Source organism: Limulus polyphemus, unplaced genomic scaffold (genome assembly GCF_000517525.1).
Source record: "Limulus polyphemus unplaced genomic scaffold, Limulus_polyphemus-2.1.2 Scaffold1657, whole genome shotgun sequence".
Classification (NCBI taxonomy): Eukaryota; Metazoa; Arthropoda; class Merostomata; order Xiphosura; family Limulidae; genus Limulus; species Limulus polyphemus.
In genome coordinates this window covers 164,523-191,729 of record NW_013667267.1, presented here as the reverse complement: position 1 = coordinate 191,729, position 27,207 = coordinate 164,523, and the positions used below count along the sequence as shown (strand labels likewise).

Genomic DNA, 27,207 nt, shown 5'->3' with positions numbered 1-27,207 from the left:
TATCGTGCAAGACTTATACAAATGGAAAGTGTTGTTACATTAAACTCTAAGAAGTAATATAAATGTAGTCCTTTTCCTTGGTTATGGTGCAAGACTTATACAAATGGAAAGTGTTGTTACATTAAACTCTAAGAAGTAATATAAATGCAGTCTTTTTCCTTGGTTATGGTGCAAGACTTATACAAATGGAAAGTGCTGTTACATTAAACTCTAAGAAGTAATATAAATGTAGTATTTTTCCTTGGTTATCGTGCAAGACTTATACAAATGGAAAGTGTTTTAGCGTTTATACGGCCTTATAACCAAGTGCCAATAAAATGAAAGTGCCCAGAAATAGTTATTTTAAGTATAATCTTACCATAAAATTCATCTGTCAAAATAGGGAAGTATAAGATTACATATAAGTCAGGTTTTGATGATAAGAGTAACCTCATTTACAAATACTCACTGCTCGCATGACATTTTTCTTCGATATTATTCGTGTTTGGTAAATACGTTTTAGTAGGAGTGGATTTTAGCCAACGTGATAAAGGAAGGTAGAAAGTTTCATCAACCCAAAAGCTGTCGTGTTAAGCTTTAAGTTACATTTTTGTGAAGTTTCGAATACTTCTGTAGGGAAAACAAATAGAAGTAGTTGAGTGTGCTGTCCATTCTTAGCAACTTTATCTGTTGTCCTATCAAACTATTTCTTCCCAGATTTAGGTTGTTCGATAAGCAGTACGGATATGGGTGTGTATGCCTGACTTTTGATTTATCCGTCTTACATGTTTTCGTTATCCTTTCCACTTACACTTTGGCCTCTTTCTGAAGTGATATGTTTTTACCAAAGTGTTTCCAAGAGACGCACAACACTTAAACGAGGCTTTTCCCACAAAGGTGGCTTTTGATTGGATAAAACATTAGTATTTTCCTCGTTACCATCCTCAGTAGTGTTTCAATAGTGAAAATATCATTTTCAAGTTTAGTAGGTTGTTCCAAGTAATGAAAATTATTTTGCTTGTCATCCTATTCATGGAATTTATTGATGTATAAACTTGTAAAACCAGATTTTTTTTTTCTGAAGAACTCATTTCGTCCATCATGATAGCCTCTATAATACGAACTAAAAGTAATATGAGGGCACGAATAAAAGTACCTCGAATAATAAACCTTGAAACATTATTATAATTATAAAACGTGTGAACAAGACTTTTTATAATGGTCTGTAACACATGACTTCAGTAAAAATTACTAAAATACCGTAATGTACCAATAACTAATTGTTACACATAAAATGAATCATGCCTTCTGCTTTTCTAAGTTAGTTGTTCGTAGGATCAGATTTGAAATATTCGATTGATAATTAATTTTTAAAAATAAAAAAGAATCACTGAAATAATCCATTTCATGTTTTTAAAGTCACTGTGTTCCACTAAATTTGTTATAAGTTATTTTTCTTTTTACAATTCAAATGTTGATCTCGACCTAGACAGATGATTTCATATAAGGCCTATAGTTGATGTTATATATATTGAAGATAAGAAACATCACTATCATAAGACCTGCACTTCAGGTGATATATATCGAAGAGAAAAAACAACACTAGCGTAATGCTTATAGTTGATGTGATATATATTGAATTGAAGAGAACAAACAATATTAATGTAATGCCTTTAGTTAATGTGATATATATACACACACACATACATATATTTATATATATATTGAAGAGAACAACCATGACTGATTTGATTTCACAAGACAACTTTCGAAACATGACCACAAAAAACAATATGTACTTTTCTCATTTGACACCTGTTTGTTTGTTTGTTTTTGTTGTTGTTTAGTTTTTTGTGATACAAACCTTTTCAAACAAACATAAGATAAAGAAGTGATTTCTTCCGGTGTTAACCACACTTTATCTGCTTGTATAAAAGCTTTCGAAAGATTTCTAGGCAATTATTTTAAAAAATTCCAATTTTTCAATTGCACACGATGCCCAAAGCTTTCTTTAATTCCGTTTCGCTATAGCAAGTTGAAGGTTTGACTAAGTGTTAATTAATGTTTCGTTATAAGGCCAGCTTGGTTAACATGTCCGAACTATGTATTAGAGATTTTTGCAGCAAAAACGCGTTTTGCACTTAGGGACCGTGAGTACGTTATAAGAGTAATGGTCATATCTCATTATTCGATCAGACAAGAGCAGTTTTTATGTTTTGTTTTTTTACATATCGTAAGTAATTGTCTTTATTAAATTTTATTTTACTTGACCTCTTTGGGATTATTATAAGGCACAAATGTTGGTTAGAAAAAGAGTAAATTATTGTGAATTAGGTGGGTAATATCCTGTTTTATACCCATGTATAGAGTGAGTCTTTATGTGGTTTATATCCTGTTTTATACCCATGTATAGAGTGAGTCTTTATGTGGTTAATATCCTGTTTTATGCCCATGTATAGTGTGAGTCTTTATGTGATTAATATCATGTTTTATACCCATGTATAGTGTGAGTCTTTATGTGGTTAATATCATGTTTTATACCCATGTATAGAGTGAGTCTTTATGTGGTTTATATCCTGTTTTATACCCATGTATAGAGTAAGTCTTTATGTGGTTTATATCCTGTTTTATACCCATGTATAAAGTGAGTCTTAATGTTATCTTTTCTTGTATAATAAGCATGTATTTATCACCGGCTGGATTTTATTTCTACTTTGTTGATTGATGATATTGTTATTAGGATAAATGGTTTAAATTAGCACACTCTTATCAACGATATAGTTCTGAATCCTCAGATCCAAAACCCTCTCCCCCTTTTTTCATCATGTTACGCCATCAGAAACCTCTCGCCAAATCTTTGCTATTTACACTATTGTACTTAATTGTGGCTTATTCGCCGTTTCTTCTTTTTCTAGCTACAGGAATCAGAACAATAGAGATTAGTGATGAAGGACGTTTAAGAAGATCGACAGATGGTACAAATCGCCGACCACGTGATGCTATGTGAGTGAAACCTGCAACGGACCTGTCCCTAGCTGCTGTCGGAGTAACGCACTTTAATGACTTAGTATTTTTTTGTGAATGCTCTGTAAATTTATAAACACGAGTAAGTCATGTGATCTGTAAATTTATAAACACGAGTAAGTCATGTGATCTGTAAATTTATAAACACGAGTAAGTCAAATGCTCTGTGACTTAATAAACACGAGTAAGTCAAATGCTCTGTAAATTTATAAACACGAGTAAGTCAAATGCTCTGTAAACTAATAAACACGAGTAAGTCAACTCATTTTTCTCCTTACATTTCGAGAAACGTTAGAAAAGTTATCACAGCTTCAGTGTATGATGCAGTTCATGAATAATTGATTTTTTTTATGGACAAACTATTTATGGAGAAACTATTCCAGCGTAATAAGCGAATTCTAGTTGAAAAAAATAAATCTTAAAAAAAAAACATTTAAAAATACTCTCCCCCAAAAAAGATCACTGTAGACAGTTATTTTTTAGAATATTGCTCAGCAGGAACTCCATGGCATGCTTAGTTTTTCAAGCTAACATAACACAAATACCGACGATCCTCTGTGAATTCCGGACACCAGAGAAGGTAAAGTTCCTCGCGGTATTTTTTTTTAATTTACATTATAAATGATCTGTGTGAGATAGAAATACTCAGCAAATTAATAATATATTTTAGATGAAGAAGAAAAAGTAGGGGCTTTTTGCGTACAATTTAATCCATAGTATACGAAATTGTTTTTATAGTTTTCTGAACTTTCAATAGACTGCAGCAACAGAACCTATCGAAAATTAAATCAATACCCGTTGTTGGATGAAAAAAAATGAATAAGTTTTATAGACGAGAGTTTAATCAATAGTTGTTTAAAGCTAAAAATCCTGAGAAGTTTAATAGCAGCAGTGTTGCTGCAACAAGACACCCAGAGGTAAAAAACAATATTAGAACACCAACCACAGTGGTTCCTTTTTTTACTTCCTGGTATGAGCTTCTTACTTCCGCATAGAATCTGGGAATCATACGTCCGTTAATAGTTTTTAAGTGAAGTCTCAGCTGGAGGTAGTTACATATAGTCTTCCGGTTCCTTAAATCCGTAGTTGAAAATACAAACAAGATAAAGGAGTGTTGTTCCTCATCCTGTGAATTGGCTTGTAGCTTTATCTACGTCAAAACCTGCCTTTTTTCTTCATAACCAATGTGATTTTCTTATATAAATAATCCTTTCAGAACTCTCAGTTCTTCTTTGTTGACTTTTGAAACACACCTCATATGTGTACGAACTTGCCCAAAAGTTAGTATAACCGTTTCTTTAAAATATCAGAAAAGCCGGAACACACAGTTTCTATGTCTCACCATAAGATGACACTATTAATGACAAATGAGATGGACGCCCAAAATTTATTGTGTTTTTTTTCTTTGCTGTTGTAGGCCCGTTAGGCCTAAGCTCTATACTTATGTGTGAAAGTGAATGAAAGCAAATGGGCACTCAAAGATCACCAATGTTGCCATTCTAAGGCGATTAGCGCAGTAATCCGGAAGAGCCGGCGTCGCTAGAGTCAAGGTGGGCCAAGTCTGTGCTTACACGCTCCTGAGTAGGTGTGATGAAATGTTTCAACACGAAACTCAGGCACATTAAAGATTTGGCGTCGGAGGAAGTTTGATCAGCCGACGCCGGATGAAGGTGTGAGTTGTGGTTAGGACACGCTGCTGTTGATAGAATGATATGATATCTATTATGTATTAGTCCATAGTTAACGGAGCGTGAGAAATCTGATTTCACGTTCACTCCCAAGGGTATCATTCGCGCCACTTCATCGATAATAAGTTGGCGGAAGCGAGCCACATTCTTCCAGGGAGGATTTAAAGATTTCCACACCTTGCTTTATATAGTAAAGGATGCAATAAACAAATATTAGCTTCCTCCGTAACATCCATCTGCCTGAGATAGTAAAAACACGTGTCAAAAATAAAACCCTAATTTTTCCAAACCGATGTAAAAGGATCATGTTTTTATTTGTTTTCTAAAAGTTTCATTAAATAAAAGTTATGTTTAACTGCCTTAAATAGGTTTGTCCTTTTGTCTCACTATAACTTTTACAGTTTGATAATTACGCAGGTGAGTAATTAAATAAAAAATTCAGTTGCTTAAAATAATAATTATTTTTTCGCTCTAACTAAAATTGGGTATGGCATAGTGTTACCGGATTGTGAATCCGAGGTTTCTTGGTTAGCCTTTCTTCTATTCTATGTGTTAAAATTTGTTGGTGTGTTTAGAATTTCGCGCAAAGCTACTTGAATGGTATCTGCGTCAGTCGTCCTTAATTTAGTAGTGATACACTAGAGGAAAGGCAGCTAACCAGCAGCACTCACCGCCAACACTTGGGCTGCTCTTTTACCAACGAATAGTGATGAGTTAAAAACAACAGGGACAAATGAGTGTAAATATCCTTTGCGTAGTTTCGCGCCAGACTTTCAAACCAAGCTATTCCTACCATAACAGTTAGACCTGACAGTTTATTTTATTCCTTTTTTTTATATTATTTAATCTATATTAAGTTTGTTTTTCCTAGAGAGATGGTAAGTAACATCGTCTATCATTTAATAAGTACAATATTTCGAAAATTCAGTCATTATTAGCAAAAGTAGTGAGGCAAGTTTAAAGCATGTTGGATTAGTAATATTTTCTAGAGGTAAAGGTATTATTAAGCATTTACAAATTATTTTTTATTTCAATGTTTTCAGAACCTGTTTCAAATAACTAACTAATTTCCATATTTTCAGATCCTAATTCGAAAGATAAATCAATCCACGTATCTTAAACCCGTAATATTCGTACATAGTCAGTTGTAATAGCAAAGCGTGCGTTCTGTGTTATTCGTACTGTGTTTATCTACTACTCTGTTGCTAGAATTAATTAAGTTTGTTACTATCCAGTTGTAGGAAAATACATAAAATATATCTGTATATATTTATATAATAACTGGAGTACCCGTCCCCTGGACGGAAGTCATGTAAATTCATGATTAATGAAAGGTTGTCTTAGGACATGAAAAGTTGCTTTCGGTGAATGTAATTGTAAAAATACGCACATAAAAACTTCAAAACACAAAATGTGAAACCGCAACTTTGCATGTATCTCTGCATGGACCCAACAAATCTTCATGTCAGATATGGTGAAGATCCATCAAAAGGGCCGAAATAGTGGTAAAAAAAACGCTAAAATGCGAAAACGCCCATAAAACCGCAAAACGCAAAATACAAAACTGAAAATTTGTATTTCCCCATAGACCCATTGAATCTCCATACCAAATTTGGTAAAGATTCATCCATACCCTGCGAAGTAATTAGATACAACATACAACAGACAGGGCTATTATATTTATATATATGTGTCTATATCTAAAGCATATGAAATATATTATAAAGAGCTTAAAATAATATAGAAATTAATGCATCTGACCTTTACCATTTTAGTGCTCTTATGTTTTTCGGTCAATGATTGTAAGAGTTTAGATACACTGGTGTGGATGTACCTTATGTGTAAGACATCATCAGATATTTCTTCGTGAGAATATAAAACAGACTATTGTAATATGCTATAGATTCTTATCTCTTACCACCGGGCGTGACCTAGTGGTTAGTGTTCTAGGTTGTAGACCTGAAGGTTCAAGGTTAGAGCAGCGACATACCGCTAAACACACTTCGAATTTTTAGCTATGGGGTCGTTATAACTGTTAGTCAATCCCGTTATTTAAACGCAGCCGCATAATACAATGCAGATGTTTCTGTCTCATTGTCCTCTCTCTGGTCAGTTCTAAATTAGGGACAACTATTTAGCCTATGTGTCACATAAAATGTTGCTCAGGTTGAACAAAAACATAATCTGTGTCATTGAAGCAAGACGAATAAAGAAAAACAGTTTAGTTCACACAATATTAGATATCTTGCAAGTTCTTTAAACACGGATATAGGATGACACAAACTGTTTTTGTCTATAATGAACAATTATTGACCGGTTATGAAGACAACAAATGATCTGTAGTCCGAAATCACCAGTCAATAATTGTTTTATTCTACTCCCCTCTTCTGTTTTCAGTTTTACTAAAATCTGATTAATTAGCACTGTCACATAGTATATTTGGTCTATATACCCTGGCCTACACGTAAATTGTAAAGTTTAACATTTCACTGAAGATTTTCATCTCACTTTATTATTCTACTCTTATAATACCGAGGCTTATCAATTCCTGGCCGCTTTCACAAAGTCTCTCCATCTCTTCCTGTCCTATGCAACCTTTGGTCATTCTCCTCTTTCTATGCCAACATCAAAGCCGCCCTCTACAACATTATCTCGTCCTCTTTTTTCTCTGTCTTCGATCTCATTTTAAGAATCAATAATGAATCCAGAAGATTTAGGAATTGTCTGATTTTCAAAATATAGCAACCCATCATCATTTGACAATACCAATAAACGTATAAAGTAAGCACCTGTCTAACCTCAGCACAAGATCTGTCTGGGATGCTGACGGGATTTCCGACGTTGTTAGTAAGTTAGGCCTAAATGATTTATCGTGTTTTTACTGTGCTGCGACTTATGCTACGGCTCTGCAGCTCTTTATGTGTGAGTAACTGAAATTTTACCCCATAAGATATGTCCACGTTCATTTTACAGATTTGAGCAAATTATTTGTAATAAGGCCTAAATGATTTATCGTGTTTTCACTGTGCTGCGACTTATGCTACGGCTCTGCAGCTTTTTATGTGTGAGTAACTGAAATTTTACCCCATAAGATATGTCCACGTTCATTTTACAGATTTGAGCAAATTATTTGTAATAAGGCCTAAATGATTTTTTGTGTTTTCACTGTGCGGCAAAAAATGTTGTCCGCAATTGTCTGCTATGAAAGTACGTATACTTGACGGCGGCCTTGACAACCGAGCAAATTGATGCTATTTGTTGCCAAACTTTCAAGGCAATATGGAAAAAAAAATGTTTCATACCACATTATGTGCTGTTGGCCAATCACGGTAAAGAATTAATGTTAGTGGATAGAACAATGCATTCTAATCTTTATAAGTAAGAACGTAAGAAAGGTCTATTTAATTGTCAATACTCATTACCAGGTTGATTTTTAGTTTTGCTTTAAGTAGGTAACGTAATCTGATCGATTAACATATAGTCTTAAAATAATGCTTGTAATTTTTACCAAGATTTTACATCGAAAACTAAACAATGTTTGGCTGAAAGTATAATTCTGAGATAATATGTATTGTTTAATGAATCAAAATATATTCATTTTTTATAAGATACTTATTAAAACAACAAGTTATTTACTTAAAATATTTTAACTAAATTAAATTAGAATAATTAGTTGTTCTTTTTTTTCAGGCGGTAGAACAAATAACCTTCTGTGATGCTAAAATACCCATTGTTTAATTGTTCAATTTTTCAACAGCACGACTTTGGCGGTTATAGAATATTAAGTAAAACAATAATATATAATGTTGCTTGAAACAAACGCCATACAAATGTTCGTTCTCGTCTCTTGATCTACACTTATTTTTGAGGCTAGATATTGTTTATATTCAAAACATTCCTATGTAAATATACAAGTAGATAGCATTAATATTAAAACATGTTCGTGTCATATCTCGTGTTTGCTATTCCTTGTTAAAGTTGTCATCGTAAAAGTTTATAAACATTTGTCGTCATCAAACTAAGAAACATCCAAAGTGACTAATGTAAAAAACAACACGTGTTTCAACATTACTCTTTCAAAGAAGGCGTGAAACAACCACACACACAAAAGAAAAACATCGTTAAGAAACCAGGTATTCATACTGGTTTGTTTATTTTATGTAAATATATTGAACTACTTGCTGTAAGTACCTTATTTGACTGATTAGGAGTTTACTGCTTATTTTTACAACTGAATGTGTCATTTTCACTCGCTAAGAGCTGAGTGTGGCATAGTGGCTAGTGTGGCCGAATTGTCTATTCTAGAGTACACGGTTCACATCCCGTTGCCATAACACTTGTGCCCATGGTTACACTATAAAAGTGATCATAAAATCCAATTAGTCGGGCAGACAATATCGGTCCAACATTTGGCAATAAATGCTGTTGACTAGTTGTCTTCCCCTTCATTTCACGTTTAGGGACAGCTATTAGCCCTTGCGAAAATTTTAAATCAATCAAAAGACAAGTTTAACTTGAAATATTAGAATGATAAATTTCAGTACGGTAACTTAATCTATTTTCATTTAAAGATCAGAAAAAACGATGGTAGGAATTCTTTGGCACTAAATGCTCCAAATATGCATGAGGCATCCGTTATTTTATAGTATTCTCAGGCTTCTGTCAGTATATTATTCTTAGTCTTCTGTCAATATATTATTCCTAGGCATCTATCAGTACAGAACTCCTAGGCATTTGTAAGTAGAGTACTCTTAAGACTAGATTTTATGTTACTTAGCAGTTTCATCGAGCATGCGTGTCAAACGAACTTGTGTCGAGGAAAAGTACATTTAGAAGTAGGCTTAAAGACGGTTATATATGTATATATAAACTTTCCTAACATTTTACTAAGATAGAGTACCTGTGTCTTTTATTTGACTTTACAATACAACATTTGCTTATTATATGCTCAACCCCAACTTTACTTTAGACGGATATATTCCAGCCAAACCTATACCGAACATACTACTGCGTAGTATTATATGTTATCCAGTCAAACAGAGTCTAAAAGTCATTTTGTCAAGATAATGTCGCATCCAGGACAGCTTTCGTAGAATTGGATTTGTTCTCTTTGTTAGTCTTCTTTTTAAATGGCATTTCTGTTCTGTTGATTTACAAAAATATCTGACAAAGTTCGGCATTCATATGGAAAAGTTTCACAAAAGAAAGCCTACGATGATACGAGTAACCCTAACGTCAATAGATCTACAGTATTTGTTGAAAATAATAAAGAAAGAGAGAGAGAAATTAAAAACTGCGTGCGAATAACAGAAGAACCGAGTCAGCCCATTAAATCAATATTCGCAGAAGAAGAAAAAACAGCAGAGATGAAAGTGTTCTCGGTTCGCATGAGACATCAGCACTTTGTTTGTTTAGTAGTTTGAATGATGTGCTTTCGTGTTTCTCTGACCAACTGAAAGCAAACATATCTTATGTTAGTGTTATGAACGTGCACCATGAATTTGTAATGTTGGATGAAACTTGTAATTCTTGGATCTAACTCAAAAATTCAAAAACATTTTCATTTATTAAATAAAGAGTTACTTTGGCTGATATGGCGGAAACTAGATGGGATATATTGTTTTATTATATATCTAATAAGCAAAAAAAATCGCATTCAAACTAATCTTGATGAACAAACTGATTACAACCTTTACCACCGACTGTCTCTGGTGGGGGGATCTGGAAATGAATGTTGAATCGTATTTTATTAGTTTGAATTTTTACAAAATATTGGTTTATCTTTAATTCACCAGCGTTACTGTCACAAGTGTTACTGAACTCTAAGTTATTCCAGATGACATTATCTCATTTGACTTACGATGTTTTAGAGAACGCATTTGTTCATCAAAATCTCAATTGGTTTAGAAAACAGTTTATATGTTGATTAATGTTTAATATTTACTTTGATCATTTTGTCAACACACTTAGTGTTTTAAAATACTTTCTATGATTACACACTATGAAGAATAATGTTGTGAAATTCTAGTGCGAGTGTACAACCAAGTCTAGGGTGCGAATAACCCAAGAGTTGGCGGTGGGTGCTGCGAGCCGGTTGTCCTCTTTTTGATCGTCAGTTCAAAACTAGGGACGCCGGTTTTGCCATGAAACAGAAACAAACAAACCAGAACATATATGTATATATATAGTGCTTGTGTTTCCAATGATACAAGAAAACACCAATATTCAAGTATTTCACTTTCAAAAAACAAGAGGAATTATTTTTTATTCGCTGTCTGTCGTATAAAGTAGGGGGTTATACTTCTCTCTATACTGTTTCTATACAGATGAAGTAATTGATTGTCATACTTACTTTTCATGTCTTTGTTTATTAATAATATTGTTTTAATGTTGTAGATGGCTTAATATATCTTACTGTGATTAACAATACATAATGAACTTCCACTTCGCGGAACATCAAACATCTGCTGGGTATCCATTTTTTAATAGTTTCTATTATATAAGAAAAAAATAATAAAGAAAGTGTACATTCATTCGTAGACCTGAATTGTTTACAGATATATACAAATTACAAGTATATACATTCATTTCAAAGTCATTAATACCAGATATATACATATAACACGTTCGATTAAATTATTATAATAAATATTTCAAGGTCTTCGTAAATTGTACAGTTTGCAGTGGTACATAGACGTACTTCTAATGATAAGAAAATGTATAGGATTCTGTGCATACCGTATCGTTTGTCTTTACAGACCAAAGAAAATCAGCTATTACACGACAACAAATATAACATTACAATTTTCTTCAATCATATCAAACCATTGGGAATTTTAGGCATTTACAGAGAAGGAAAACTCATCCAGCAAATGGAAGTGACGGTCACTACATTCGTATTTTTAAAACCGGCCAACAAACAGGGTATTTCTGAGAGACTAGGAAGTACAAACATGAAAGTCAAATATTTGTCTAGGCACAGCCTTGTTCGTCAATAAACTAGTTTTGCTTTTAGTCGTCTCGTTTCTCTTTGAAGTCCAAAACCCCCGAAGAGCTAGCTATAGTACATCCACTAATTGTGTTGGCCAAATGTGAGAGGTGTATTGGGTTTCTTGGAGTCAGTAGTATTTGCTGAAGCTCACGGCTTTTCTGTTAAGGTATATATATATATATAAAGACTGTAAAAAAACCGCCATATCTACTTGTAAATAGCCTCAGTTGAATTTTGATGTTAGCTCTGAAAGAAGCCCTTTTTGTGATTTGTGAAAGGAGGATGTAGAAAAACCAAACATATTATGAAAATCACTAGGATAAGGTCAAATGTGGTTAGCAGTAATGCTTCGACCACCCAAGTTGACAGAGGGAAACATACCGAATGAAAATAAGACATCAAGTGAAGAGCATTAGCTGACAGAATAGTTGCTTATATATGAATCTTAATAGACGGATGTTCAAGAACATAATGTACTTAATGTGTTAAAGATTCTTAACTCGCACAATATAGTAAACGAGTTCTTGTCACCTTTAATAAAGTTACGATAGACTGTTTGAAACATCATAATTATCGAAAGAACAGTGATAATCGGATAAATAAGTCATATTTTCTCATCAGTATCTGTGCTTTGGTCGTGACATTACAGTTCACCATCTCCAGAATTAATTAAAATAAAGTTTCGATTTATTCAAAAGTCGATCAAGCATGACTCGGTGGTTACCTTATTGGGCTGCAGATCGAAGGATCCAGCGCTCAAGAAGTAATGCCGCTGAACCTACTTCACACGCTCAACGGTGAGACCAATATAAAAGTGATAATTAATCTCTTTATTCCGTACCATGCACCGGATAAAGCTTGTAGCGGCATGTGCTGTTGGGTGGCTTCCTTCCCTTTGTTTAATATTAGGGACAGTTATGCATGAATTTTATATAAAAGATATCTTGCTTGGCTGTTTAACTCACGAGCGCGTAAAGTACCGTTCAGATTGGAAACTTCATTTCGAACGCCTATTTCACATATTGTAAGAATGGATAGAAACATCACAACAATTAATCAATATTGTACAATTATTCTACTATTCTTGAGTGCGCATTTTTGTGCCACACACCGTGATATAAACCTTTGAGTGTGTCATAAATATTTCAACGGTGTCATTAACGCTGATATTAATAAACCGACCTGTCACGCAAATGTGTAAGATAAGTATTACAAACCTGTTTGATGTGTGGCATAAGAAGAGACAACAGGTACCCGGCTGTCAAGAAACGATAACTAATATATCGACAATAAATACAACATTTGATTTACAATCGACGCTTCTGCATACGCCTTTTTCTAAGATTTCCAGCGTTACAGAAAATATTGTTTGTTGAAATATTCTTAAAAGTAGGATAGAACGAATGACTCCGGGTTTCACTACTTAAGGGTTTTATTCACTATCTTGTTTAATAGCATGAAAAGTGATTATCTGTCTAATCATCCGAACATATATTAATTTACAGAAATAAACAAAAATATACGAGTTATGGCATAAAATATTTATAATTACAACAGTATAGGAAGTACGAAAGTAAAATATTATAGCACTATTTAAATAATTGAAGTTGATTTTTATTATAAATACAAAAGTATATGAAAAACAACATAAAATCGTTATAATTACAACAGTATATGAAGTATATAAATAAACAACATTTCTAAACATTGAATGAAACCATTATAATTACAACAGTATATGAGGTTCTTCATATTTCATTATAATTACAACAAATATGACGAACCTTATATACTGTTGTAATTATAATGGTTTTTTTCAATGTTTCGTATATTGTTTATTCATGTACTTCATATATTGTTGTAATTATAATGATTTTAAGATTTACCTTACATATTGTTGTAATTATAATGAAATGTGACAAACCTTATGCACTTTTGTAATTATAATGAAATATGACGAACCTGATATACTGTTGTAATTATAATGATTTTAAGATGTACCTTACATATTGTTGTAACTATAATGAAATATGACGAACCTTATATACTGTTGTAATTATAATGACTTTAAGATGTACCTAACTAACATATTATTGTAATTATAATTAATATATAAGGTTCGTCATATTTCATTATAATTACAACAATATGTAAGGTACATCTTAAAATCATTATAATTACAACAGTATATAAGGTTCGTCATATTTCATTATAATTACAAAAATATATAAGGTTCGTCATATTTCATTATAATTACAACAATATGTAAGGTACATCTTAAAATCATTATAATTACAACAGTATATCAGGTACGAAATAAAATCATTATAGTTACAACGCTATATAAAGTGCGTAAATAAAACAAAATAACAATGATATTATATAAAATATGGAAAGAAACCGTTAATATGATAACGGTATATGAAGTACGAAATAAAATCATTATAACAATTATATTATACTACGAAGTATAAAAAAATAACCCACTGTAATAATAACAGATATGGAACACAAAAATATATATAATTAGGATATAATTACAAACTATACTGATTATAATTAACTGATCGGGATATGTAACACACAAAAAAAAATAATTAAATAGCATAAACTTCCGCTTAAATCAAAACATATACTCAAATTGAAATCAAAAATCAATCTGGCAATGAATACAAATATCCAAGTATGTTGTTCCTACGCTTCTACTTCTAAAGATAATAATACATTTTTCATCAGTTGTGTAATCTCGCTGTTGATTATATTTTCGGCAGTAAACCTAATTGTATTTTACGAGGTTTCACCAGCTTAGGAGATTTAAGTTATTTCTAAATCAATATAGTAAGCTAACAATGCAAGATAGTCTTTATAATAAAAGTACATTGATCTTAATACGTTTGATGTTGATTATTAAACATAAAGCTACACAAAAGGCTATTTGTGCTCTGCCCACCATGAATATTGAAACCCGGTTTCTAGCGGTAAAAGTCCGCAGACATATCGCTGTGCTACTGGGGGGGGGGGCTGTATTAATACAATAAGATGTGATCTGAAGAGATGTTTTGTTTGTTTCTTGTTAAACACAAAGGTACACAATGGGCTATCTCTGCTCTGCTCACCACGGGTATCGAAACCCGATTTTTGGCGTTATAAGCCCGCAGACTTACTGGGGGGGGGCTAAAAATGAATTTGTTAAACTTACTACAGTATTTAAAGTACATTGGTGCGCTTTTAGAGATTTTAATTAAAATTTCTATAGAAAATTATTCAAATAGGTTTAGTGTGGTATATTGGAGCCCAACAATTATGTTATTGCAAATGCGCTTTTCAACAATAGTTTTCTAACATTTACGTGCTAATTTTATTCTAGGGGAACCCCTGATACGAATATCTTTACCTGAAAGGATTGAAAGACCAAAAAGACGTTCGAACCTTGTAAATAAAATGTTTTGTGTTTTATCAACCGTCTTCATCTTCATTATTAGACTAAGGAGTCATCAATTGCATATGTGGGCCGCCGCGGGCCGAAACAAGTGTAACTACCCTAAACTAAAGAGTCATCAACGTTGGTCTTTACTATTGTGCCAAATAATTAAGTGTATTTCGAGGTGCAAAAGGTTGAGAAACATTGTGTTAAAATATCTTTTACCACATGCCACTAAAGCTTAAGCCATTATTCAAATATGACTTTCGTCGTAAGATGTGCATTACAGCTTATATTTCTAATTGCATCTAATCAGCCTAAATTAGAAAAGTTAACATAATAGTAGCCTTTTAACATTTTCGTTAACTTTTATTAGATCCTTCAGAAAACGACCACAATACTTTCATTTATTTTGCTGTTGTCTTATTGGTTGCTTTTTGGTGATATCAAACTGAGATAACCAATGGATGCGGTTATTACAGTTTCTTTTGTAGATATCAACTATCAAATTATCGACTTGTTTATTTATATTGTTCACTATTCGTGGGATACACATACTGCATCATAATTAGTAATTTTATATTTTTGTCTTTAATCACACTCAGTTCAGAGAACTGATGAAATTACTCATTTTCTACGAAATCTACACAGAAGACTCTAACAGTAATAAGATATTGGATTAACTGCAATGTCGATGGTACTTTTGTTAAATTATTTATGTGACTCATTTATTATTAAATCCACTGTATCCAACAAAGTCATGGATTCACAAATAATTTGGTACATAAATAGTTTATAAAAGAGAGTTTGAAATATAGATGGAATTGGAATCCCCATCGGCAATTATAAGGTTTAAGGTATGCTGCTAGAGACGGAGTCACTGTTTTAAATTAAAACCAATTGTTATGAATCGTAAAAATAATATTCAAAGTATACAGCAAGATAATGAGCAAGACGTTGGCAAATATCAATGCAATGTACAGAATAACAGCAATTGTTTGTTTTGAATTTTGCGCAAAGCTACACGAGGGCTATCTGCGCTAGCCGTCCCTAATTTAGCAGTGTAAGACTAGAGGGAAGGCAGCTAGTCATCACGGCCCACCGCTAACTCTTGGGCTACTCTTTTGCCAACGAATAGGGGGATTGATCGTCATATTATAACGCCCCTACGGCTGAACGGGCGAGCATGTTTGGTGTGACGGGGATTCGAACCCCTCAAATTGCGAGTCGAGCTTAATATGAAAGCATTCGATTATTTTGAGCTATTTGAAGCAATTATACAAAATGATTATTTTCACCCATAACAGCCCTAATAATGTGAAATGTTTATCCGATATCGCCAAGAAAAATATATTATTTCTAATTGGTCTTTTGCGCGCCTTGTTGCTCTCAGTACATTATATTTTTCCCCTCAAAATTTTTACCTTTATATTGTAGGTATATATATGTATAAATATAATTATTTTGTCATTATACTAGCCACTCCCTCATCAAACAAGTGTGTCGTTATTTCAAAGACGTAATGGTAGATGAGTACATAATATTAAATTACTTGTATTACTGCGTGGATTTCCTCAAGAAGTTGTTGTAACGAATCTCAAAAACTTCACATCTCAAGGGTGAACAAGTATTTGCTGAATTTTAAAGAAATCGAAACATTTCAAAGTACGAATTTTCATCAAAACATGAAAGTAAATATTCAATAGTGACTAATTTTGCTGATAAACATCAGTTTAATAGCTTGCATTTAAATAAGTAAGGCAGGGCCTGTCAGGCTGAGGCGTTAGCAAAATTGTTATTTATAAAACTTACTCTCTTTGAATAGTCATGGATGAACTGTAAAATGATTTATTAAGTTATATTGTATCGTTCCTATTGTTCAATTACAAATGTATTAGTGAATTTGTTAAAAACTGCACAGAGAAAAAAAATATGTTTATATTATTTGAGAACACGTGATAAAATGGTAAGTTTTTTTTTTGTTTCGTAAAACGATTGAGATAGTGTAAATAAAACAAATTGTGTTATCCTCTGCGTAGGCTAAATTGGGTTATCTTCTGCGTGGGTTAAATTGTGCTGTCTTCTACGTGTGTTAAGTTGTGTTATATTATACGTGGGTTAAATCTTATTATATTCTATGTTTTAAAATTGTATTTTCTTCTATGTGTGTTAATTTCTATGTGTATTAAATTGTTCTATATTCTAGGTGTGTTAAATTGTGTTATCTTTTACGTGGGGTAAATTGTGCTGTCTTCTACGTGAGTCAAATTGTATTACCTTCTTTCTGTGTTTAAGTTTATTATATTCTATGTTTTAATATTGTATTTTTTTCTATGTGTGTTAAACTGTGTTATATTTTATGTGTATTAAATTGTGCTATCTTCTACTGGGTTAAATTATGTTATTTTCTACGTGGGTTAAGTAGCCAACAATTTGCGGATCTCTAAACCCATTTTCCTCTTGTAGAGTTCTCTATATCTATATAATATGGCAGTTGCAATGGAAATAGTATTAAACTTGGCTTCAAGATCGTGTAACAACCGGGGAGTTTGAAAATTATGCTTAACAGAACTGTTTTGTAATTATTCAATCCAACTAATACAATAGATCACTTCTTTCACTGCATAGTACGTTTTCTGTTGTATTGTTTTTATAAATTATTTCTGTTCAGTTTTCTTTTTCTTTTTTTTTTGGTACTGGAATGACGAGACTTTGAACAATGTTAAATATTACTACATCCATTCTCATATAAAAGTTTCAATTTATAATTTTAAACGTCTCATTGATTTGAAATAGTTTAGGAATAATTTTGCCGTGTGGATATGATATAATGTCAATATCATTTTTACATGTGTTCATATGCATCGTGATGCGATCAAATAATTGTATGAATGGTTGATGCAACCATGTTGGAATTCTTAAAGTTCATTGTATTAGGAGTTTGATGGTTGAAATAAATGATTTTTATTAATGGAAATGACGTAGCATTCAACTCGAAAATTATATTCTATTTACTTTTGAGGTGTTTCTTCGACACACCTTCAAACTAAACACTAAAGTCACTTATTAACTGTAAAAGAAGAAAAGAGTGATCTATAAGGAACGGTGTCTTTAATTTGTCATTTACGCACAACAAAATATATGAATAGGCTCATTCTTTTTTGTGTCCTTCCCGCCTTGATCTAATAAAAGGAAATGGTTCTATGTATTGTATACACTAACAACAGGCTTAACAACGGTTTGCTGGGGAAGACACAGCAGACCAATTTTGTCGAGCAAACATGAAACGAATCAGCTGATGGCATAAACTGATGAAAGGTTGTGTGGTGTTTGCCCACGTTGATGAATCTGTTAACGTGAGCGGCCCCAGGTCCTGGAAGTCAACATGGCTGACTTTGTAAAGTAACATCTGATAATTGTCGCTTTTAGTCGCTAACCAAGTAAATGGTTCCAGATACGAAACCGTTGTTTTATAATCTAATCGATTTATAGAGGTTACCACAAACAGGTTGATTGTAAAGCCGGTGAATATCATATAGCTGACGAAACTACTCCTTATCAGCGCGTTGATAAAAAGATTCAGAGTTCTTGCTGTGATATTTTGAAAAGTAAATATAATAGTTCTTACACCTTCAGTTCAAAAAATACAAACGAGTAAAAAACTAATACAGTAATTTTATAAAAGTGAAAAAATAATCAAACTCTCTTAAAATTCTAAACGTTGCTAAGCAGCTTAATTTATAACAGTAAGAAGAGAAAAGGTTATTTTAACATTTTACTATTACAGCATTATGGGGATATGTTTTCCTTGTGTGAGTATATCAACTTCTCAACTAGAAAACTGCTTAGCTATTGGCTGAAAATCACATTTTTTTTTAACATAAGTCAGTCGTTTTACTACATAATTGAATCAACTTGAATTAGTGTCAGTGTTCGTTTGTTGTAGGAAGAGAAGCCAATAAATAAACGTAGATATATTATTAAACATGAACACAAGGGTAATCCAAATAAGCTCTGGCTCCCCATAATGATTACAATTTACACACAGTGATTTAAATAAGCTCTGGCTCCCCATAATGATTACAATTTACACACAGTGATTGATTTATTGAATTCATTCGTCCTTATTTCTCCTAAATTGTGTTAATATTATAATTAATGCTGAAACTATGTTTCCTATTATTAAATATATGAATTAGTTAGAAAATCAGTCAGATACCTATTTATAATGGGATTATTTCAGTTTTAGATTGTGATAACTTAGACCTTACAGAACGTGTTTTTTAGGCTTTATTTGGAACAAAACGAAGAAAACGCGTCATTCGATAGTTTTGTGTCTTGTTCATGGAATATGCAAAAGTAAGATGGCGCTATAACAAAACTTTGTTTTTTATAAACGTTACAGCCAATCCCATCATTCGTTTCAAAGAATCGAACAAACCCATGTTAGAACAGAGTGATCGTGATTGGTTGCTTTTCCTCTAGTTAATAGTTTAAAATTAGGGAGGACAGCCTTTGACCTAGCCGTTTACCCGACGTAACTTTCAAATATACAATCATTTAGCGAAACACTAGCGTCTATACAAACAAACTTAACCATACTGCCTGTACACTTTGACATAATTATAAACAAACTTAACCATACTGCCTGTACACTTTGACATAATTATAAACAAACTTAACCATACTGCCTGTACACTTTGACATAATTATACTTTATCATAATGTTTCACTTCAGCCGCAAGTTATACAAAGTTCTGTTGTTTATGGAGTGTGGATATCAATATTTAATTAGATTGTTTGTAGTTAAACACAAAGCTTCATAATCGGTTATCTGTGCTCTGACCACCACGGGTATCGAAACCCAGTTTCTATCGTTGTAATTCTGCAGACATACCGCTGTGACTTAACTAGATACAAAACATGGAGTTCCTAATTGATACCACATTGAAGATATTAACATGTTCATGATAGTAAATCACATACACTTCATGAATTGTGTATATCAATATCCAACTTGTTACATAACACCTTAGAGACATTTTAGCGTTTCTCATTCTCTTAACTCTTAAATATGGGCCCAGCATGGCCAGGTGGATAAGGCGCTCGACTCGCAATCTGAGGGTTGCGGTTCGAATCCCCGTCACACTAAACATGCTCGCCCTTTCAGTTGTGGGGGCGCTATAATGTGACGGTCAATCCCACTATTCGTTGGTAAAAGAGTAGCCCAAGAGTTGGCGGTGGGTGGTGATTACTAGCTGCCTTCCCTCTAGTCTTACACTACTAAATTAGAGACGGCTAGCGCAGATAGCCCTAGCGTAGCTTTGCGCGAAATTCTAAAAAAACAAACAAAGCAAAACAAACTCTTAAATGTACATTGTTAATGCAGTGTAGCACTAAAACATCTCCAGGGGAGTACATGATACTTAGGATAGTTGGTAGAATGACAGAAAGATGTGGACACTTTTTACAACATCTCCAGGGGAGTGCATGATACTTAGGATAGTTGGTAGAATGACAGAAAGTTTTGGACACTTCTCATTTCATGTGAACACTTACGTTAAAACTCAGATGAAATCATCTTCAGCATAATTTTAATAACTCGTGCAACAACTACAGGATTTCTAAAACTTTTCCTGTACAGCATTTTAGCTTTAGGCTGAATATCTGGGAGAGAAAAAAAAACTTAGTGTGGATCGTATACATAATAAGAAGGATAACTGATACAATGACTAAACATAGTTGTTTTAATTTCACTTATCATATGATGTAACTCTACACGAAGTATCGTGCAAGAGAATGTATAGAGTGTTACTTATTTTATACGTTGGGGAGAGTCGATATCAGGTTGATTGTTAATTGCAACAGCGATAAACTGTACATTCCTTTTCCATTTAGGTCAACATATCATATAACACCGCTATTATACCCCAATAACGCCTAAACACCCGTCACACCAAGGACAGAAGTATAACAAAATGTGATGCTGTAAGTGGACCTACACTACTTATGGAGTAGATGCTACAAGACACGGTGTGTCTCACAATAAGTTAATATATGTTAATTGTGTGCGTATAACTACTTTTGTTTCGAGAACACGTTGCTTTTGTTGAAGCATAAACTGCACTATGGTCTATCTGCGATAGTCCACCCGCAGGTATCGAGCCCCTAACTTTAGCATGATACGCCCTTAAGCGTACCGCTGAGTCACAGGGAACTCCAACATCCTCCCACATAACATAGAAACTACAAGAAAACAGTAACGTGAGATATCTTCATGGGCTTTCATGATACTTAGAAATTATATATATATATATATATGTGTGATACAATCACTAACATTAAAAGCCCTAAAGCTTATCGTTGAGCTACCAAGGGGCTCTAAGCACGCATAATTTATCGTATACATGGCACATTAACGATATGACGCACATACAGTTTCAATGTATGATAAGGTATTGGATTTATAAATCCGGTATTATATTTAATAATTGGGAATAGTAATATGCTGAATGTTTTCTACAGTTGTATGTAATTTTTCAAACATCCTTCTCTCTTGACTTGCAATAGTTATAGGTTTAACAGCTAATTGGGTCATTCATAATTAATCGTGTTCAGTAATTCAACAGTAAGTTTGCGAGCTTATGATACTAAACTTGGGGGTCAATTTCTATGTTGGGCACAGCACAAATAGTCCATTGTACATCTTCGTGATAAAACAAATAAAAAACCGACATACATATTTATGTATAACAGCGTTTACCTTTATATTCCGTCTTGGCTTGTTTTTTAGGTTTAATTGTTTCTTTTTGTTTATTCTATCTGTATTCACTTATTATTTTGATTTTATTCACTTCTAATTTTCTAAACAAATATGATACTTTGCGTGTAATTTCCAATTTTTTTTCTTTGTATTTGGACGTACATCATCTGTTTACTTTACTACTTGTGTTTTGAAATTTGAACGTCGTGATTCAGAATCCTATACTGTTTTTTATAGCTTTGTTAGGTCCAAACCAAAATCGACTTTATTTTAAAAAAACATGATTTTTAATCGGCATGCGGACATATTATAACATTATGTTCACTTTAGAAAATGATAAAAATTTTAGCAAAAGCCTAAACCAAATTAAATTGTATAGAATTTCTTGTTAAAAAAAAGCGCAAAAAAAAAGAAACAACTTAACGATAACTATAGCTTTGATACTCAGCTATTTGTCTTAAGGCAATATAGGTCAGAGAATAAGGTAGTATGTGAGTCACATTAAGTCTGCTTCTTATTCCTTGTAGGTAATTTATAAATTGTTAGGTTAACACAAGCAGTGGAAGAAACTCAGTGGCAAACAGTCTTCGGTAAACAGAATTAGTTTAGTTTGTACTAAACTGTCGTGCACTGTAAAGTTTGATCAAATTAGAAGATGCGGCGTTTTCGGGTCAACATCGGTACGAAGAGACGAGATGGATCATGACGATGTTGACGTAACGAACTTCGCTTATTCACGGCTGTAGACTGGGATTGAAACATGTTCTTTATACAAAGACAAACATGCTTCTCAAACAAAGCCAATCTCGGTCTGATATAGTTCACCAACAAAACTGATATATTTGTTGTCAGTGTAAATTTGGACCGGATATCAAACTTTCACTGTCTGAACAAATAAGTAAATATTGTCGTAGTCAAACAATGGCCGTATAAAAGAGTTTGGAAGCGTAACACCGGTCCAGTGTCTTTAGGGGAGTGAAGTGGTTCATGTGTGAAAGAAGTAAGAGCCGTGTTTTAACCGAAATCTGAAATATGTAATGCTAATCAGTTTGGTTTCTACGAGTTTACAGTAACCCAATGATATTCAAACTCGTTATTAATCTAAATCTTTCATAGAAAATAACTATTCATCCTACTCCTTCAGAAATCAGGCAACCATCGAAGGATCTATTTCTTAGGGAAAAAGCCATTCTTCTTCCACAAAGGAAAAGATTTCCGAAAATCTTATTCAACTTAAAGTGTCATGTTTAGGAAAACAACGGGTTTTTTTTTAAGGGTTTAATCGTAACTAAAGAAATGCAATACCCCAAGCTTTGTTTCAACAGGGGACAGTCAGATATTCGTATTCAAACCCCTCATGCTGATCAAGCACATGTCGGGAAATAGACAAACTTTCTACATTCTAAAAATTACATTTGTTCTTACCTATTTCTTTAAGAGATATCCTTTAGAAACTACCGGTATTTGAAGATGTTTATTTCTTTAAGGGATATCCTACAGAACCTACCGGTATTTAAATATGTTTATTTCTTTAAGGGATATCCTTCAGAACCTACCGGTATTTGAAGATGTTTATTTCTTTAAGGGATATCCTACAGAACCTACCGGTATCTGGAGATGTTTATTTCTTTAAGGGATATCCTACAGAACCTACCGGTATTTGGAGATGTTTATTTTTTTAAGGTATATCCTACAGAACCTACCGGTATTTGAAGATGTTTATTTCTTTAAGGGATATCCTTCAGAACCTACAGGTATTTGAAGATGTTTATTTCTTTAAGGGATATCCTTCAGAACCTACCGGTATTTGAAGATGATTATTTTATAAGACTCCATCCTATCTTGAGTGCTGTCTACAATACTTCAAGAAATAGAACGTATTATCTTCTCAGGATTTCGCTGCTTATGTGACAGGTGGGTGCCGATGCTGACACTTCTTGCCAAACTTCTTGAAAGCATCAACTAATATTCGTTATGTTTAATTGTCGCAAGAGAATACGATCTCAACATCTATACAAGTTGTGGTAAGTGGACTATGTCATAAATATCTATGGTGGTTCTCTGTGTTTCCTACCGCATCAATAAATGTTTGAGGTAAAAGCTAGAGTAATACTAAATATCAACCAAAAATCATCATTGTATGACGACGAGTAAGAAATGTTGTTTATACCTCACCTTTAGTGTAAAAAAGTGGCGCGTATAAATTGACGAATAGAATCCTCCATAGAGTGTAGAATGATAATAAATGTTTGAGGTAAAAGCTAGAGTAATACTAAATATCAACCAAAAATCATCATTGTATGACGACGAGTAAGAAATGTTGTTTATACCTCACCTTTAGTGTAAAAAAGTGGCGCGTATAAATTGACGAATAGAATCCTCCATAGAGTGTAGAATGATATCATCATTATGTATCCCACAGTAGACACGTGAGCCAACTGTGGAACTTATGACTGGTGTTTCTTTGTTAAGAAAAATTACCATTTTAATACATCACAAAATATTAAGATCAACATTTATATTAATGAATAGGTTTTTGAGAGAAATATATTCTTCTTAATTAAGTATTTGATGTAGCATTTTTGTTAAACCCTTTACGTTTTTACATTTACAAGCTGAGGTTAAGGAAGCAAAAACCGTATAAAGGACAATGTTAGGTAATTGTCCCCTTCTTTTTTCTTTTATTATTAAATCCCTAATGACCTCATTATGTCCTAAATTTATAGTCTGCTTTGTGAAAGGTAAATATGAACTCATTTAACTGATTAAGTACTTGTGTCTTTAAATTCAAAGCCGAAACTGTGTAAAAAATGGAAATATGCCCTATTTCTGTGGCTTTTTTATACTTCTTCTCGGGCAAAAATCCTAGAATAGCCCATATACACCGTCGGACAGTTTCCAGTTGCCATACCAAAAAACTTAACCAGCCAACTCTGGGTGATAGATGCTAACACACATACACAGACGTAATGGATCATCTGTATGGTAAGACATTCTCAGTTCGTTTCAACCAAGTAATGAAATGTGAATGTAAATATCTCTCATCATGAGTATGTTTGTGTATCTACCATCCACAGGTATACGAAATAAAGGGTTACTACCAAAAGTGAGGCGTGGAGGAAAACTTTTATTGTACACCACGTACTTGCATGTTTTCTATAATTATTATATCAAACGTATGTTGCAACTGGTAGGGGTTAGAGTTATAAAAATCTTTATCTAATCTCAAAACTCTAAACATTCCCCTAACTAGATTAAAATGTCTATCGTTCAAGACGGGTATACATATATATATATATTGAATATGTGCAGGTACAAAGATAATCAGGTAAAATCAGATGTGATGTTCTATCTAAAAAGTTACAAAGAATAGTTAGAACTGAAATATCGAGACTGGTACTTTGTTTTATTCTATTTACTAAACATTCATTTAGCCCTAATAATAATATAAACGAACGCATTAGTGACGCTCAAAATGAGATCTAGGACTTTTATGGTGATCATTCTTATTAAGTGTTGTTTTTTTTTATGCTAGTCTTGTTAGCTCGAGGTCTCGCGAAACTGCATAAGTTACGTTAAGCATTTATATTAGAAATCTATGTGTAATTTGCGTAACATTTGCACATTTACATAGTAAAAGTTTCTGCACGAGAAACATTACTAGAGTCATTAGAGTAATGATGATTTTCGTTGTACCGCAGGAAATGTTGACTCATTTTAAATGTCATAGCCTTACTACGTTGTACAAAGTAATAAGTTGATGACTGCGATCCTTAGAACACTGAACTGTCAATATATTACTAAATAAACCTCAGATCTTGTAGCTGATTATATTTAGTTTTCAAAATTCGTATCCTTCTTTGTACAAAATTAAAATTTTGTGATCACAAATGTCTGATTTTTTTAATGTAAAATTATACAAATATTAATAAAATAATATAATAAAACTGCGCACCAGGACTTGAACATAACATTGGTATACATTATCTATACGAGTTTATATATAATTTGTCTTTAAGGGTTTCTATACATTTCGTCTATAAATGTTTGTATATATATATTTTGTCTATAAGTGTTTGCCACTAAGCACAATAGTGCTTAGTATGTAGGGATGGGCCGGCAAAAACAAATGGCCGCTGCATATTATGTATTGCTCATCATAGTCTCAAACCTCTCTTATAACAATCCATGAGGCATTTATGAAGACCTAACTTAAGTTTTCGAGGTTTTCGAAAGCTATTAAGACCTTCAGTTTAGCCAAATAACATCGTTAAAGTAGAGAACCAGCGAGTAGCGTAACAATCAAATGTTCTACTGATTATTCTGATTCTGGCATCAGAAGGGTTAGCTTTCCAATGCTTGGAGTTGTTGCGGTGATTTACACACCAAAATGTTGCATGTTAACTTGGAGAGTGTAGAAGTAGTATAGCGTTTCACTATTTTTCAACACATGATGTACATCAAGACAACTCATCACGCCAGACTAACACTGCTGCCTTCACAGCGACTGTCATTCATTAATATTGATTGTTTAAAAAAAAAGAGGGGAAACAAGTAATACACAAACGGGGTGAATACACAAAAACACATAACAATCTGTACATAAGTAGCCACTGAGTCAATGTTACAAGCTTATGGGAATTAACCATCATAGGACGTTAAAGCATTATTCAGTAAATGTTTCTGTACTTTTTGTCATTGTCATCCCTACATCATCCGTATTTTTTATTACTTGTATATATTTTGTTTATAATAGTGTGTATGTATTTTGTCTACAAAAGTTTGTATGTATTTTGCCTACAAGAGTTTGCATACATTTTGTCTATAAGAATTTGTACTTTGTCTATAAGAGTTTGCATACATTTTTCTGTAAGAGTTTCTATATATTTTGTCCATAAGAGTTTGCATACTTTGTTTATAATAGTTTGCATACTTTGTTTATAATAGTTTACATATATTTCTTCTATAAGAGTTTCTATATATTTTGTTTACAAGAGTTTGTAAACTTTGTTCATAACAATTTCTACGTATTTCTTTAAAAAGTGTTTGCATATCTTTTATATATATTTTTCTATACGAGTTTGCACATATTTTGTCAATAACATTTTGTACACAATTTGTCTATAACAGTTTGTAAATATATTATCTATAAAATACTCTTATGCTTGGTTTTTAAGATTTACGAAGATGGGGCTAGAACAGTCGTATTCTGAAACTCTGTACAATACAAAATAAAGATATTTTTAAAGCACGACATATGAGCAAGCAAAACAGCCAGATTGAAAAGAAGTCTTTTATTTTGGACATAACACAAAAATATTAACCTGAAAATCTAGCACAG

General features: G+C 32.9%; 1 protein-coding gene across 12 annotated transcripts in view; it reads left to right on the top strand.

Moving 5' to 3' along the window:
* Positions 1 to 27,207, top strand: part of LOC111087030 — a 104,320-nt gene that overhangs the window by 32,373 nt on the left and 44,740 nt on the right. For 5 of the 12 annotated variants that reach the window (XR_002611746.1, XR_002611747.1, XR_002611748.1 and 2 more), the window contains one exon: positions 2,895 to 3,583. Coding sequence is in view for 3 of the 12 variants with exons in the window: in XM_022392183.1 (XP_022247891.1) it covers positions 2,895 to 2,982 (88 nt within the window). In the remaining 9 variants the exon portion in view is untranslated. Of the gene's footprint in view, positions 1 to 2,894; positions 3,584 to 20,410; positions 23,891 to 27,207 lie in introns of those variants that run through there. The other 7 variants (XR_002611753.1, XM_022392183.1, XM_022392182.1 and 4 more) reach the window with 4 other exon arrangements.